This window comes from Tribolium madens, unplaced genomic scaffold (genome assembly GCF_015345945.1).
Source record: "Tribolium madens isolate multiple individuals breed KSU strain unplaced genomic scaffold, Tmad_KSU_1.1 Scaffold_7;HRSCAF=85;Tcas5.2_LG10, whole genome shotgun sequence".
In the NCBI taxonomy this organism is placed as follows: domain Eukaryota; kingdom Metazoa; phylum Arthropoda; class Insecta; order Coleoptera; family Tenebrionidae; genus Tribolium; species Tribolium madens.
The window spans coordinates 6,243,403-6,260,909 of record NW_025401050.1 but is presented as its reverse complement, the minus strand read 5'-3'; the positions used below and the strand labels follow the sequence as shown (position 1 = coordinate 6,260,909).

The following is a 17,507-nucleotide window of genomic DNA, read 5'->3' as shown; positions in this document are numbered from 1 at the left end:
AAAAATAAAATAAAAAATCATGGCTACGAGAGTCAACACAACTTTGGTTAAACCGCTAAAAACCCTGTTTATCAAATTCTACTATCAACTGAAATAGATTGTATGTACATTTAAATTTTTTTAGGGCAGGCAACTTTTAATACACCAGAGAAAACATTGCCTACTTTTCCTACCAGTTAAAATCTGCAGTGGCTTGCCATGGAATCTTACCCCTTCAACGCCAATTCTCCTTCCATATAATCTAGTTCTTTGATTAAAAAACATTTTTTTTGTAGAATTGAAATTAAGTACATAAAAATGGTAAAAATTAGCAGTTGCCAACTATGAGTGAGTAAAATCACCAAACCTGTTAATGTCGATCATAACTGATGTGAATCACAACTAAATGTAATATGAAATTAATGAATTTTAAATTTCAAGGGTAGTCATTTTAAATTAATTTTTTTAGAATTGAAATCAACTTTACACCAAAAAATAATGGCAGACACCAGCAGTGGCCAACCGTGAGCGATTAAAATCACCAAACATCTGTATGTCAAAAACACGTGTGAAGTATAACCTGAAATCATACACGAGTTATTAATTTTTTTACTTAACCATGGGGACAGTCCCCGGGTTCGCAAACCCGGACCAAACAGTCGAAATCAACGACCCCACGGAAGAAAAAGTGAGAAAGAAAGGGTCCAAGAAAGGGGGTGGTTTCCAGTGCATGGGTCTCAGTTTCAACGTTTTGAAAGGCATAACAAAGCGAGGGTACCAACAACCGACTCCAATTCAACGAAAAGTAACCCTTTTTCGAATAATTCCAAACGTAAATCACAATTTTGTAGACAATTCCCTTGGTGCTTGAAGGCCGAGACGTAGTAGCCATGGCAAGGACCGGTAGTGGTAAAACGGCCTGTTTCCTAATCCCCATGTTCGAAAAACTGAAAGCCCGGAGCGCCAAAGCCGGCGCACGAGCCCTAATTTTGTCCCCAACCCGAGAATTGGCCCTACAAACTTTGAAATTTATCAAGGAGCTTGGCCGGTTTACGGGCTTGAAATCGGCGGTGATTCTGGGGGGCGACTCGATGGATGACCAATTCTCGGCCATTCACGGCAATCCCGACATTATCGTCGCGACTCCAGGCCGGTTTTTGCACGTTTGCATGGAAATGGAGCTCAAATTGAACAGTGTCGAATATGTGGTTTTTGACGAAGCTGATCGCTTGTTTGAAATGGGGCTGGGGGAACAATTAACTGAAATCGTCAACAGACTCCCCGATGCGAGACAAACCGTCTTGTTTTCAGCCACTTTACCCAAAGTCTTGGTCGAGTTTGCCAAAGCTGGATTGAATGATCCAGTTTTGCTACGATTAGATGTTGAATCGAAAATACCAGAAGAGTTGCAGTTGTGGTTCATCACCGTGAGGCCTGAGGAACGTCTCGCAGCTTTACTTGTGCTCCTCAAGACACATATTGATTGTGAACAACAAACTGTGGTCTTTGCCGCCACTAAACATCATGTCGAGTATATTCACATGGTAGTGAAATTTTCTTTTATTTATTGGAGTTGGGGTAAAAATTGTTTCAATTTCAGATTTTGGATCGTGTCGGGGTTAGTAACACTTTTATTTACTCGGATTTGGATCCTTCGGCTCGGAAAATAAATGCGGCGAAATTTTCAACCGGGAAAGTTAAGGTTTTGGTTGTAACTGATGTCGCAGCTAGGGGGATTGATATTCCACAGTTGGATAATGTGATTAATTACAATTTTCCGGCCAAATCTAAGTTATTTGTTCATAGAGTTGGTAAGTATACGATTTTTTTATGTGCATGCCTTAGATTTCCTGTCAAAGTGACCTGTGACTTTAAAATTAAGTCGGCGATATTGTAAAATGTGGTGATTGAGACGATAATTTTAGAATTTTGGTAAATTTTTATTTTTAAAGTTGTATAGTAGTCTGTTCTAGACACTGCGCACTGAAAAGTAGTACCGAGGCAAATTAGAATTTTTCCTTTAAATCTTTACTTTATTTCACTTTTTAGCGTTAAATGTTAGGGTTTAAGTTGTCATGAATAATCAAATGAGAATATAAAGTCTGTTTTTTTTTTTAAATGGAAATTACCAAGTCAAAATTTTGGTGAAAAAATTGGTAGCAGCTTGTCTCCATAGCGACAAATTTTGTTTGCTCTTTGTTTTTGTCTCTAGAAATTTCATTAAAAAATTATGGTTATGTGTTCCAATTGAAATGTTGTCAAAATTTTGACTTTTATGAATCTTGTGTGCTTGTTTGCTCTTTGAAAGCGCTATAATTGAATACCTGAGGACAGACATCATTACCTAAGGTCTAAAGACAGAATTTAGTGCTAATAATTTTGACAGAAACACACCGCAAGTAAGTACAATGTTGTGGACAAAAATGAAATTCTTGCTACAAAAACTTTGAAGAAAAAGGATGTATACAGAAAAAAGTTATTTAGCAAAAGATACAAGTAGGTATTATGATGATTGGCAATAAATTTTGTGTAACTTATTGAAATGAGCTCAAAGTTGATGCATTTTATAAATTCCTCTTCAGCTTTAGTTTCAAAATTGTTACTTTTTCAATTCGTTCCTCAAAAACATACACAAAACACTAATTTAATTGCGTTCTTTCCGAGGTTCTATCTCATTCATGTTTATTTTGTATTCTTGTCAATTTTTTTCTAAAAATTAAGAATGTTTAGCAAACCTGCATTACAAATTGCGTCTACATTTTAACGGGCTTTTTTTCTAACTTCCTGCTTGCGAACTACTCGTTTCCAAATTTTGAAAAACTAGTAGTGTACCGAATTTGTTTCTTTTTTGGTGTTTCATCTCTCAATTTTCTTAGACGATTTTTTGTGTTGACGTTTAATGACATTGTTTTCAAATTAATTCAAAAAACCGGAACTGCCAACTTCCTTTATTAAAATTACCATGAATGAATTTACTAGTGATGCCAACGTTAAGACTGTTTGGCATTTCCATTCAAAAAAAAAACAGACTTTACTCGTTTTCAAATTAATGTGCATCGAAGTAGTCGTTGAAAGAGATCATTTTAAGGTGGCAACTATGCGAAAATTCAAACAATACTAACTTCAATCTTCCCTAAAAATATTTTTTTCAAATAATTGTGAACCTCATGTAGCAAAAAATTATTAAAATTAACAATGTAATTAACATAGGATAGAAAACAGATTTTTGTCATTATTGATGTGATTAAATTTGTTCTGAATGACATTAACGACACATTAATGGTCTTTTAATTAAAGACTTCTACAACCTACTTGATGCACATTAATTTGAAAAAGAGTATATGTGCACATACCTGTGATAATGTAAAATATGCCGATAAAATTAACGTCAACTATTGTCTTTTCAAGTAATCAAACACTACATACACTCCACTACACGATAAATATTTACTAAACACAAACTAAAAACGATTATTAACACTTAAAACGGCGTTAAACAAAAATAATCTGAAATTTTCCACACAAGTTTTGAATCCGAATTTGACAGAACCACAAAATATGACAAGTGCAAAGTTGGCGGTGCGCTAATGTTACCAACATAACAGTTGATTGCAATAAACAATGTTTCAGGGATTTTAAATTTTGGATTTAGAGGTTTCGAAAGCAAATGTTTATTAGAATATATTAAATAATTTATTAATAATAATACTTGTGATTATTAATAATAATGTACTTTTCAGTTGACTTTTTGTTCACTAAAATGTCAGTTGATGTTTTAATTTTTTGTTTCAATGCTAACTATTATCTTTCCGTGCGAAATTCGCAATTAAAAGAAATCTAGTAAAAATCTATCTTTGATTGTGGTTGGCATAACATCAGTAGTAAACAAGATAGTTTTTGGGAAAAATGAAATGATATTACGCGATTAAAAATACTCTTATTTTTTTGCTCATTTTCATTCTTCGAATCAAATCTCCACAATTTGTATATTACTAAAATTAGGATATACCAACTTAATAATAATAAAGACCATTTCAAGGTTGTCAAACATTTATTTCAGGAATATAATAAAATATTCAAATTGACTGCATTCTGCTGTCTTCCTTTATAGATTTTTTTTTAAATTGACATTTTGTTTTTGTTTTTTTTAACAGATGTTAGTTAATGTTGGTAATAAAATTTATCAAACACCAACTTGATTATATCAATTCATCTATCATTTGTTTCGAAAGTATTTTATAGAAAATGTGAAAATTAATATCTTAATGTTAAATCTTCTGTCTATATTATTTAATGTTGCCAACCTAATTTCAAAGTCCAAGCCATTTTGAAAGTTGGACGCATCTTTTTTTTGAGGAAAATTAACTTTTAAGTTATAGACACACCTGTTAACCACTTTAAAAAATTCAATTGAGTTAAAACTAAGTAGTTGTGTTAAATGACCATTTTATTTCAATAAATTTTAATAATTTTTTTCAAATAAATAACACATCACAATAAATATTTTAAGACACATTTAATTTCATTTAATTGGAAAACCACTCATTTCTCATGATAAAATATGTAATTGTAATTCTATAGTTATTTTTAAGGAAGATACATTGTTTTTTTTTTTTTTTGGTTTTTAAAGGAAATAATTTTATCACTTTTTGAATAAACGTATCAAAAAACCCTTTTGTCTTATTGTATTGAAATTAACTGTATACCTATTGCTTTGTTTGAGAGAAACCGGTTAACCGATTTTGATTTAGAAGAATCGATTAAAAAGCGGATTGTCTTACTGGAATGAAATTAATTCTATATTCGATAATAAACTATTTGAGTTAACAAACATGTAAGCTATCGCTCACCTTAAAAAAATTTAGTATTACGAATATAAAAAAAAATAGTATAGATTTTATTTGAGGATCATCGGTTTACGATTTGAGGAAAACAATAACTGGAAATTGAGACAGAAATTGTTTATTTTAGGTCGCTGTGCCCGTGCCGGCCGCTCAGGCATCGCCTACTCCCTAGTCGCCCCCGACGAGTATCCCTACTTACTCGATTTGCATTTGTTTTTGGGGCGTCCTCTAGCCATCAAAACACGAACCGAAGCCGACGGTACAGTGGGGAAAGTCCCACAAGCATTGCTTGAAGAGCAACACGGTGCCCTTTTGACACTACACGAAAACAACATTGATTTGGTATTTCTTCAATTTTTTTTATCACAAACAATTAATTTATGATTCAGGTAAGCATGAAAAAGGTGACAGAGAACGCATATTTGCAATATGTGAGGTCACGGCCTGCTGCGTCCTCCGATAGTAACAGAAGAGTGAAAGAATTACCGTTTGTGAATTGTGGAATTCACCCAATTTTTGGGGAATACGAGGAGTTTGTGGAGGAGGCAAGAGAGAGTTTATTGGAAAAAATGAAAAGTTACCGGCCGCAAGGGGTAAAATTTTATTTTTCGTGTCCAAATTGGGAAACAAATTTTTTAGACAATATTCGAAATCTGTGGGAAAAACAAGTCGCAAGAGTATCAAATCATGAAGCAGAAACGGTCGTTTCATAAAGAAAAAATCACTTCTTTTCACCAAAATCAAGAACAGAAAGAGAATGAAAAACAATTGTTAAGCCACAAGGACGAAACCACTTTACCTAAAAGTAGTTCACAAGATATTGACGATGCATTTGGTAGGGTGATAACACCCAAAAAACGCAAATTTGAGACTTTGTACAAGAAAAATAAAAAACAGAAAACGAAAGATGAGAATTTCATTCCATATTTGCCGGCTGATCGACACACAGAGGAGGGGTGAGGCAATAAATTTAGTAACCAAGTTGGTAATGAAAATTTCTAGACTGGCTGTTAACAACTTCCATAACGAAGCAAGCAAAGTCGCGTTGGACATAACCGGAGATTCGACAGAAATGATGAGGAAAAGCGTACAACTGAAGAAGTGGGACCGGAAAAAGAAGAAAATGGTGGCAGTTCCGGTAGTTACCCAACTTTGTGATTTTTCTCCATTAATGGGGTTGTTTTAGGACAAGAAGAGTGGGAAAATTAAGACAGAATCGGGGGTTTGGATCCCGGCAACGTACAAAAGCAATCGCTACGTCCAATGGAAGGAAAAATCGAAAATTGGACAAAATAACAGTGATGACGAAAATGACGAAACAGGCCCCAAATTGCACACCGAAGCCAACACCCATTGGGCCCGACACAACAAAAAGCTCCAAGTGAAGCAAAAATCCGAATTGAAAACAACCGATCAAATTTTGAAGGCGCGAAAAATCGCCGAGAAGAAGAAAAACCGACAGAGGAAAAAAGGAAAGAAAGTGAAACGCAACAAATAAATTTATTTAACTATTTTTTCGCTCTGAGTTTCAACATATTGATCCAGGAGGCACTCCGTATTTCCACTTTTCCTTCACATTCCACTTTAACTTCCTTGTAATGATCAATGGCAGGAGTGAGGAATAAAACTTCCGAGTTTTTGCTCGGTATCAATCGCACACTGGGGTCCAAGTTGTGGCTTTTTGACACGATTTCAAAAAATGTGCCGTTTTGGCACTCGTCAGATAGGAGCAGTCTCAAGTCTCCTTTTTCCTTCATCACAATTTGCGAATTGTTGAGAATTCGCGAAATTTGGATTTCGGCATCGCTGTTGTGGAGATTCGCCAACAGATCGCCGTCTAAGCCACCTTAAAGCTTGTCTTATTTTTAAAATGATTACAGAACAAAAAATTAAGGGATCAAAAAAGTACTACATTTTTTGGTTATTTTTGTAAGGCTGTATCAGTGAAAAATAGTCTAAAAAACATTTTGAAGTTCAAGTTTCTAGAAAAAAATTTACAATTTACATTTTTTTGTTTTTGTTCCATGGACTTGAAGAATTTTTTTTTAATTAAATCAATTCATGGGCTGGATAACTTGTTTTTTTAGCTTTAATTTGCTCTTTTTATATTCTCTTAAGGTCAATTTATCGCTGAGATATCTGACTTTAAATGAAAAAGAATCCTTTTGTTTTTGATCGTCGATATCTCTGCAACCAATGACCGCACAGAGTTTCAAAAATTGAAATAAACTTCCTACAAGATCCTTTTAGTTTTTTTTTTTTTATTTTAAACATTGATTTAAAAAAGTTAACTTTTTTCATTGTGTCCGCACATTGTGTAATCTTCATCAAATGAAAAGAATTTTCTTGCAATTTTCCATTAACTTTTTTTTGAAAATTTGTAAAAGGTTTCAAGAAACAATACTAATTTCGGGCAAAAAATTAAAAAAAAATGTTTTTGCGTTTGTAAAAAATTACTAATTTTTTGAAAAAAACAAAAATTAAATAATTTTCAAATTATAATTACGACACACAAGTTTAAAACTAATTATAATTTAAGTTTGGTTAAAATGAAATTGTGTTTTCTGAGGCAAAATGTGTATAGACGATGGGGAGTAATTCTTCTTCCAATATGGCTGCAATTTTTCGAAAAAAATCCAGTTAAGAAAAGTCATGGAATAAGTAATTGAAGTCCTTGAAATGGGCGATATGTAATAAACGCCTCTAAAACAACACATGTAAAAACGTAACAAGAAAATAATAAATTCTTGTAGAGTTGAAATAGTCTCTACACAAGCCATTTTTGTAGAGTTGAAATAGATTTTACACGAGTTTAGATTTAAACTGAGCACGATTGTTTTTTTAAATTTTAGTGACTAAACCCATATAGGTATATAATTATACAGGGTGTTTCACATAACTTTACGAGGCTTGCGCCTAATGTACGCACCCAAATATACAAAAGTCACAGAACACTGGATACAAAAAATACACGTTTAATTATTTAATTTTTGGAAACCCATGACAGTAGTTGTCAAACTAATCACTGTTTCATTAATAGTCATAAACTGCAGTTTTTCAGAAACAATTATAATTTTTTCTGTCAAGAGATGGCATGAATATGATTGTAGTTTATCTATCTTAATCACTAACTAACTAAAAACATTGTAATTTTTGAAAGGGTGAACAAACTAGAGAAGATTATCCAATTTTTCAAAATTTGTAATCGAGTTCGTATCGGAATATGTATTATTGATTGCATCTTACAGGCGCAGGCCTTGTAAAATTACGTGAAACACCCTGTATATATGAGTGAACCTGGCTGTGAATTGTCACTTATATCAACAAAAATTTGAAATCAGTTTCTAATGCTCAAAAATCGCATTTTCCTTTAATTTAGGTAATTGATTCAAACCCAGAAACATGAAGCTTAAAATGTTTTTTAAATCTAAATACGACCATTTTTCATTGCGATACAGCCTTTCAAAAATTTAGGAAATTTTTTGTTCCCTTAATTTTTTGAGTAGAGTATTTGGGGGCTTACTCAAGTTGAGTTTGCCGTCTTTGAGGAAAATTTGGGTGCTTTTATGCACATTTTGCAAGTCTAAAGTCCCGTAGTCTGACTGAAAAGTGCTATGGTCACAGTAGGAGCAGTCAACTTGAATGTTGCCTTGCTTGGTTTTGATTTGGGCATTTAACCCTTGCAAACGCTTGGTTTTGATTGACTTAAAACGATTTGTGAGATAATTAGACCAAAAACTGTCATATCATACCCCATTCTCACTCGTGGCTTTGATGTTGGCCGCAACTACAGCCCCTTTTAGGACAATATCACCGATGTTAGTCTTCAAGTCGATTTTCTCGCCCTGGTATTTCTCCACGAAAATACTGCCTTTTGTCGAGTGTAATATCAATCGCGAGCCGCCGAAAACACCAGTACTGATATTCCCTTGCGCTTCAATATGCAAGTCTAGCAAAACTCAATTTAGAAGAAAATTAAAAAAAGTATTATTCCCGGACTTGCTTTAATCGGTGCGTAGATGCTACAAACCGTGTCCCCATCGTAGACATCCGTCGTGGCGAATATTTTAATGTTGTTTCCGTTCTTCAAGTGTCTGAGGGTCTTGCGAGAGGTGGGTAAATCTTGCAGTTCGATTTGTAGACGGTCACAATCTTGGTACTTGTGTACGTCTAAAGGTTTGATATTGACGGCGTAAGGTACCTTAATGTGGATGTCTGAGAACGGTTCCACTTTTATCTCGTCACGAATTACATTGCAAAAGGTGCGAACGAGTTTGGGGGCAGCTGAATTTTTCAACAGTCGGGTTAGTATCCTCCTGGAATTAAATTAACGTAAAAACCAAAAAAATATACTTTTCTTACATTTCGGAGGTCAGCAATTGCGTAAATTAACGGAAAATGCGTTTTCTAAGCAGCAGAAACCTCAGATTTCAAATTTTTGTTGATAGAAAAGTGACAGTTGACAGTCAAGTTTTAGTCACTAAAATTAAAACAAAAGTTCCTGTTTAGTTTAAACCTAAACTCGTATAAAGTATATTTCAACTGTACAGTCTCCTCCAACCCTACAAGAATATATTATTTTTCTTGTTATTTTTTTGCATGTGGTGTTCAAGAAGAATTTATTATGTACCGGCTTGACAAAAATAAAGCCCATTTCAGGGACTTATTTATTTATTATTATTTATTTCATGACTTTTCTTAACTCGATTTTTTTCGCATTCCGCATCGTCCACACATTTTGTCTCAAACAACAAATAATAATTTAATAAAGAAAAATTCATTTTTAATAATATGTACTTAAATTATAATTAGTTTTAAACTTGTGTAACGTAATTATTATAATTTGAAAAATTATTCTGATTTTTGTTTCTTTTTCAAAATTTTTTACAAATTCTAAAAAATCTAAAACATGCTTTTATATTTTTCGCATAAATCAGTATTGTTTCTTAAATTTTTATACAAATTAAAAAAATAAATAAAAAAATGATTTCTTTGAAATTCAATGCAAACTTGTAAAAAAGTTAAAAAAAATTCGGGTTGATTGGGGCCTTTTCGTGTTTCTTTGGGTCACTTTGGGTCAAAAATAAAAAATAATAGCAGTCGGAACGTTTTAAAACATTGTGCTGTAAAAGACAATTAGGAAAACTATAGAAAAATTGGCTTAAAAAACTTTAGACTTGCAACAAAATTCTTAGCAAAATTGTCAAATGTAAAAAAATTGGTGCTGTATTTCATTTAATTAAAAAATATCTTTTCTAGACATTTCAAATGTGTGAATAGGCGATCGCTAAATAAACGATGTGTTCTCATTTGCATGTTTATAGACTTTATAAATTTTTTAAATAAAAAATGACAATTTTATAAACTTTATTTCACAATGAAAAAACACTTTTTGTAACTTGCTTCCATTTTAATTCTCTAATAGACATTTTAAAGAATTCACTATGTGCCATGTCTTAATACTCAAAAGGCGACTAGATCAAATTGGACTGTTAAAATTAAGACATTATCAAACGTCACAACAATTCCTAAATCAATTAAAGTAAAATTTTTTGTATAAAAACAGCATAAAGCGGGATATCACAAAAATAGTATAAAAAACTTGTTTCATAAAACCTTGAAGCACTTATTCATTAAAATAACTTAAACTGCGCCACTCGTTTTCTTAAACTTGAATTCGTGCTTCAAGACATTATGAAACTTATGAAACTATTTTTTTTTAATATACTATTAATTAATGGTGTGACATAATTTATTAATAAAGTATCTCACAAAAACCACTTCCCTATAGTCTCCCGTTTTGTAAAGAAATACACTATTGCATTTGTTGGGTGATATTTATTTTCCAACTACACTTTCCAATGACAATATAAAAATATAAAATATAAATATATACATTTACAACAGGTCGTTAGCATTACATGCGATTCGTAACTCAAAAGCTCATAAATTTAAATGAGATCATTGCAAAAATTTACTCTGATTAAGTTTAACATCTATGTTACTGTATAACTTTTAGTTACGCGCTTAAAAACCCTATATTTACAATCTTCCAACATCACAAATCCACACTTGCCAGTCCTAAATCAGTCTTTTGTCCTTACATCTCATTTTACTTCTTTTAGAATAAGGCAACGAAAGCAATTAATTAATTAATAAATAAGGAACTTTGAATTTTGTGTGATTTTAAATAGCTATGTTATATACTAAGTGATGGCCGTTTCTTGCGGTCGCCTTTCGAATTCTTCCCGAATATGTTGCCTAAGACTTTGGACACGCTGTTCACACCCAGTTTTCGCCGAATTGGGAGGGCTTTGAGTAACTGGACTGAGCGGGCCTCCCGAAGGAGGGACTGGAACGCGAGGGAAACCCCCGCGAAGTTTTCAGCGGCGCTGACTTCGTAAAACTGGCAACCGTACTGAAGAGACAGCTCCTGGCCATCGTCCACACATATTTGCCTGAAAAAAAAAATAAATAAGCTTGACATGATCCTACCGATTGCACCAGAAACGAAAAAGAGTGACAAAAACGACTACTTTTCGGAATTTTCCAACAATACGACAATTCACGGTTTTAGATATATCTTTGACCGGGAGAAGTTATTGAAACAGTTGACTAAATAGTAGTTTCAAAATTTGGTGGTTTTTGGCGTTTCGTTTGTGCAAAACTGAAAGAAAAATAGTGCAAAGAAACATAAAGCAATGACATAACAAATAAAAGTGTAAACCTAAACAAACATAAAACTAAAAAAAAAAAAAAAGAATGAAATATAAATAATATAAAATAACATAACATTGAATAATAAATAATCTAGCAAAAATTTTTTGTTATACAGAGTGATTAACATAATTTGTTCGTAATGCATTTTTTATGCTTATGCAGGTTGTTCCGGTTAAACCCCATGTTAAAAGTGTTGTGAGTTCTAACAATGATATTTATCTAAAATTTTGTGCAATATTTTCAAGATGGTGGCACTTCCTGTTACACTGGAAGTGGATATCAACTTCGTTATTTTAAATAGAAAGCTGTTTTTTATTGCGTTTTTCGATTACTCATGTGATTTTGAGAGAGTTTTCATTAACACCTAAGTTTTGACCGTTTTCGAAATATTTAGACCTTTTTAAAAAAAATGTATTTGAATCTTCCTATTCAAAATTATTAGGTTGAAACCGTATTTGGGTATGTGAGAGAGAAAGGTTAGATCATTGCTTTGATGTATTCATAATTGTAAAAAAGTCAAAATATCTTGGAAATCATTAACCTTAAGTATAGGGAATGTTGATACAGATTAATGCAGAATTAAATTCTCTTTCATTTAGTGAAGAAAAAATTGGGGCCTTCGATTTGAAAAAATCAGTTACGGGTATTTGAAGTCTTCCAAACGTAACCTTAAATTTTTGAGGTTTGTTAATTATTTTTCCAATTATAAATACACGAGAGAAAAGACCTAACCTTTTATTTTCAAATACCCAAACACGATTTCAGAATAATAAAAAATGGTAGAGTTTCGATTTTTGAAGAGGAAGATTCAAATTAAAACAATTTCAAAAAAGTCTAAATATTTCAAAACCGGTTAAATTTAGGTATAGAAAAGTCTAATAAAAATTCTCTCAAAATCACTTGAATAATCCAAAAACGCAATAAAACCATAACTTTCTATTTAAAATAACGATGTTGCCACCCATTTCCGGTGTAACCGGAAGTACTGCCATTTTAAAAATATTTTCATTGAGCAGGATCGAAACGATTATGTCTATAATCAAAATTTTAGATAAATATCACCCAATACTTTTTAGCCATGGAGTAAAAATTGTATTTTTGCGCTTAAGCGTTTTTACTTTTATCATGACATTTACCAATGTTGTTTCTTTGGCTGCTTGAGTATTTCTAGAGAGGTACAGTGAGGATCATCAACATTCGACATTTTGTACTACTAACTGCACTAGTCATCCACTGGTTAAACACCACAAATTTGGATACTGACGTTTGTTATGATTTAATTGTAAAGCATTCTGATTATTTAGTTCATTTACTTGCTAATTATAGTGTTGCTGTTTATTCTCAATCTGAATATGATTGCGGATAAAATAGTATGTTGTTACTGCTTATTAGGAGTAAAAGTGATGGTTTATGTGGCGAAACTGAACGTTTAATTTGGCAAACGTAAACGTAGTGAGTAATATACTATTTTTTTGAATTTGAAAGTATTATATACGTATAAAAAAATCTGTCAATCACTCTGTATACTTATAATTTGATTTTTACAAGTTATTATGAAAATGAAAGTCTGAAAAATAAAAAAATTAATTAGTTGCGTGTTGTGATAATTTAAAAATGAAACGTCCCTCGATAATAGGCTTGACTGGCACAAGTTGCAAAACAGTGTCGTGAGTGCCCTGGACCCGACAAGATGGTCCTACCAACTGCACCAGAAACGAAAAAAAGTGACAAAACCGCCTACTTTTCGGAATTTTCCAACAATACGACAATTCACGGTTTTAGATATTTCTCCGACCGGGGAATCACCTTATTTGAGAAGTAATTGTGCAATTTTTACGCAGTTGACTAAATAGTACTTTCAGAATTTGGTGGTTTTTGACGTTCTGTTTGTGTGCTTACATTTGTGCTTCTTTGATTGCGTCAAATTGGAAGAAATGGGACGAAAATCCGGTTTTTCTCAGTGTGAGTCCCAAACCGATGAAACAGTGGGAAATCCCGTTTCCGGCCATAACAATTTGCCCGGAAAATAAGATTTGGGGAACGAAATATAATTTTACTCATTATCGGGAGAAATTTGAAACGGGGAATATGACAGATGAGGAGTAATTAAGTTTGAAACTAAAAATTTTTTTTCACAATTTTGAGTATTTTTTACAGATTGCAACATTTTGCAGACGTTACAATGTTTTGTCATGCAACTCCAGAAACGTACATGTTTGAAGGGCACAACATGAGTATTGATTCGTTAAATTTTCTAATTAATGTAAAATAGAATAAAAAAATTATTTGAATCATGTAAATGTTTCAGGAATTTCATGGAATTCAAACATTGATCCATTTTTGCATCTGGGTGGGGCGCACTGTCCAAATGTGTAATTTCCAATTTTCCCCAATTCTCACAATTGAGGGGCTGTGCATCTCGTTCAATACGTTAAATGCCAACGATTTATTCACAAATAAAACGTACCTAAATTTTCTTTTTGCAAAACTTGATTTACAGTTTTTAGGTATATTTTCGAGGGCCATTTCAAGCATGACAACGTCTCAAACTGGGATTTTGACAACAATTACGCCAAAGCTAACGAAATTGGATTTCCGGTTCGGTCTTCGAAAATCACCGATTACCTCACTGTTCGATTTAACCTTAATTTGAATAATATTGATAAAAAGTGCGATAAGTATGAAGGTTACAAAATCTATGCCCACCATCCGGCCGAATTGCCTTCGAAATACGTCAAAATCGGAAACGAGAAGAAATACAAGTTTGGGATTAAACCGGAGGCCACAATAACCGATTCCAGTTTGAAAAATTACGCTCCGCATCGGCGCAAGTGTTTCTATTCCTATGAACGGCCTTTGAAATTTTTCAAAATTTATACGAAGCAGAATTGCGACACTGAGTGTCTTGCTAATTTCACGTTGAAAAGGTGCGGGTGTGTCCCTTTTTACATGCCATGTAAGTGTTTTTTTTTGAGGGGTCGTCGACTTGAAAAAATATGCACAACTATTCCAATTCCAAAAAAATCCACCGAAATTCCTGTCATTCCAAAAAATTACACCTAAATTTCTGTAATTTCATCGTTTTCAGATTAATTTCTGTGATTCCAACTTAATTCTAACTTAAATTTCGTAATTAAATTAATTCCTATAGTCCCAAGAAATTTAAACTAATTTTGACAAGAAATTATTTTAAATAATTCCAAAAAGAATTCCGGAATTAAATAAAAATTCCAGTTTTCACATTGTTTTCAGATTAATTGCTATAATTCCAAATTAAATCCTGTAATTTCAACTTAATTTCGTAATCCACATTAGTTCCGATAGTTCTAAGTTTAACATAATTCACAGATAATTCCAAATTCAAACTAATTAAACTAAAAAAAAAATATCTTCGATAATTCCAGAAATTTGCAAATAATTCCAGTATGTAATTCTGTACAATCCTAAAGATAATTTTAATAATACCAAATAATTCTACAGTTTCAATTAAATTCCAAAAATTTGTGCAGCTAATTCCAAATTCAATCTAATTTTGAAAAAAAAATACTTTCGCTAAAAATTATTTCAGAATTAAAAAAAACAGTCATGCCAGAAAGATTTTAGTAATTCACAAATAATTCTAGTAATTTCAATAAATTCCACCGAAATTTCAGTATTTTCAATAATCTATCGTAATTCCATTTTTTTAGATCAATTACCATAAATCCAAATTAATTATCCTAATTCCAACTTAATTTTTGTAATTCCAAAATAAATTCTGTAATTCCAAGCTTCGATAGTTCTAAGAAATTCAACGTAATATTAAAAAAAAATATCTCCGACAATAAATTTTAAAAATTCACAGATGATTCCAGTAATTCTAAACAATCCAAAGATAATTTTAAAATTCCAAATAATTCCAAACAGTTTCGATTAAATTTTAAAAATTTGTGCACATAATCCCAGATTCAATCTAATTAAAAAAATTATTTTCGGCAATTCCAAAATTAATTTCAGAATTGAAAAAAATCCAGTAATTTCAGAAAGATTCCAAATATTTTGATAAATTCCACCAAAATTTCAGTGTTTCCAATAATCTAACGTAATTTCATTGTTTTCAGAACAATTGCTGTAATTCCAAATTAATTCCTGTAATTCCAACTTAATTTTCGTAATTTCAAAATAACTTTTGTAATTCCAAATTAAATTCAATATTTCTAAGAAATTTAACAATGTTTAAAATTCCCAGATAATTTCAGTAATTCTAAACAATCCAAAGATAATTTTAATAATACCAAATAACTCCGAACAGTTTCGATTAAATTCCAAAAATTTGTGCAGCTAATTACAAATGCAAATTGATTTTGAAAAAAAAATCCGATAATTCCAAAGAGAATACTAGAATTAAAAAAATTCCAGTAATTCCAGAAAGATCCCAGTAATTCCTTGATAAATCTAGTGATTTAAAAAAAAATCACCGAAATTTTAGTAATTACAATAATCTATAGTAATTCGATTGTTTTCAGATTAATTTCTATAATTCCAAATTAATTCCCGTAATGACAATTTAATTTTCTTAATTCCAAAATAAGTTCTGTAATTCTAAATTAGTTCCGAAAGTTCTAAGAAATTCAACGTAATATTCAAAAAAAATATTTCCGATAATAAATTCCAGTAATTCACAAATAATTCCAAACAGTGTCGATTAAATTCCAAAAATTTGTGCAGCTAATTCCAGATTCAAAGTAATTTTGAAAAAAAAATAACTTCGGTAATTCCAAAAAGAATTCTAAAAATAAAAAAACATTAATTCCAGAAAGAATCTAGTAATTCATAAATAACCCATAAATTTCAAAAAATTCCGCCGAGAGTTCTAAGTAATCTTTGATAATAAATTCCAGTAATTCACAAATAATTCCAGTAATTCTAAATAATACAAAGATTCTGAATAATTCCAAGCAGTTTCGATAAAATTACAAAACTTTGTGCTTTTTCCAGAGTTAACGGCCCCTCGACATTTTTCAATAAGTGCGAGAATAATTTCACATTTTAGTCGAAAAGTCGACCCCAATATGCGGATATTCGAACTTCGTGTGCAAGAGCAGAGCTCGAAGTGAGAATTTATTGAACAAAAACCGTAGTTTTGTGCTTTTTAGATATTTTACTAGACATGGAAATGGTATCAGAAGTTGAAAAAAGCTCGGATTTAACTGATTGTGACTGTTTGCCTTCTTGCACAACAATTAAATACAATCTGGAAGTAAGTGTGGAAGAACCTGGAACTGAAGCTAATTTCCTCAGTATGGTTTTTACTTCATTGGACTTTGCATTTAATGATGTGGAATTTGTCCCATTGACTCGAAACGAATTATTTGGGAATGTGGATTTTTGGGCCAATTTGGGGGGGCTTTTAGGGCTTTTCTGCGGATTTTCCGCAATGTCCTTCTTTGAAATTATCTACTACATGACGCTGCGGTGGATGTGCCCCTTTTGCTGCTTCTGGAAGCAAAGACTAGGAGGCCTAGGGAAAACAGTTTCTTAACCATTTAATTTTTATTTGGTCGCTTTTTACGAAGTTAGTTTTTGTCTTGGTGTAAATTTGAAGGGGGCAGGAGCCAAGGAGCGAGTTTTTTCAATACTGAGTGCAAAATAAAATAAAAATATTTCATAATTTGTATTTTAGTCCTTGAACCCCTTGGTTTCTGACCTCGTCATTTGTGTTTATCTCTAAAAGTGTCATCTATTGTAGTTCGATGAATTTTTTATCAACTCTAGTTTTACTATTTTCTTCATAAAAAATTGTTATTAAAAAAATGTTACATAATATTGTATAATTATTCAATTCTTTAAAAAGCAAAACAAAAATATTAAAACATGCAATTAATTTGTAAATTAACCTAAATAACCTTTGCTCTTGATACGAAATAAATTATAAACCGGTTTTCGTGGTAAAAGTTGCAAACATTTATTTATAATAACATCAAC

At 31.9% G+C, this 17,507-nt stretch overlaps 4 protein-coding genes across 6 annotated transcripts in view; 2 read left to right on the top strand and 2 right to left on the bottom strand.

Annotated features, from left to right (window-relative positions):
• Nucleotides 1-509: 509 nt before the first annotated feature.
• On the top strand, nt 510-6,336 carry LOC123009479 (ATP-dependent RNA helicase DDX54). The gene is made up of 8 exons (XM_044405840.1): nt 510-784; nt 831-1,523; nt 1,580-1,790; nt 4,951-5,165; nt 5,213-5,416; nt 5,463-5,779; nt 5,826-5,961; nt 6,010-6,336. The coding sequence occupies exons 1-8, from the start codon at nt 599-601 to the stop codon at nt 6,319-6,321; spliced, it is 2,274 nt and encodes a 757-aa protein (XP_044261775.1). The 5' UTR covers nt 510-598; the 3' UTR covers nt 6,322-6,336.
• LOC123009480 lies at nt 6,308-9,300 on the bottom strand. Of its 2 annotated transcripts, none has more exons than XM_044405842.1 (5): nt 9,186-9,300; nt 8,823-9,139; nt 8,576-8,772; nt 8,347-8,527; nt 6,308-6,676 (listed from the first exon to the last, which is right to left on the bottom strand). In XM_044405842.1, coding segments are annotated over exons 1-5 (831 nt in total). In that variant the 5' UTR covers nt 9,188-9,300; the 3' UTR covers nt 6,308-6,542. The 2 variants fall into 2 exon arrangements, with proteins under 2 accessions (XP_044261777.1, XP_044261776.1); XM_044405841.1 differs by having other exon boundaries at nt 6,308-6,669.
• A 1,306-nt stretch (nt 9,301-10,606) lies between these two features.
• LOC123010083 (ras-related and estrogen-regulated growth inhibitor-like) overlaps nt 10,607-17,507 on the bottom strand; it is a 111,219-nt gene continuing 104,318 nt past the window's right edge. For both annotated transcript variants that reach the window (XM_044406756.1, XM_044406757.1), the window contains exon 5: nt 10,607-11,281. In XM_044406756.1, coding sequence (XP_044262691.1) covers nt 11,023-11,281 — 259 coding nt within the window. In that variant the 3' untranslated portion in view covers nt 10,607-11,022. The remainder of the gene's footprint in view (nt 11,282-17,507) is intronic.
• Nucleotides 13,233-17,256, top strand: LOC123010079 (pickpocket protein 28-like). The gene is made up of 7 exons (XM_044406753.1): nt 13,233-13,361; nt 13,406-13,645; nt 13,701-13,806; nt 13,852-14,006; nt 14,051-14,499; nt 16,576-16,635; nt 16,679-17,256. The coding sequence occupies exons 1-7, from the start codon at nt 13,234-13,236 to the stop codon at nt 17,062-17,064; spliced, it is 1,524 nt and encodes a 507-aa protein (XP_044262688.1). The 5' UTR covers nt 13,233; the 3' UTR covers nt 17,065-17,256.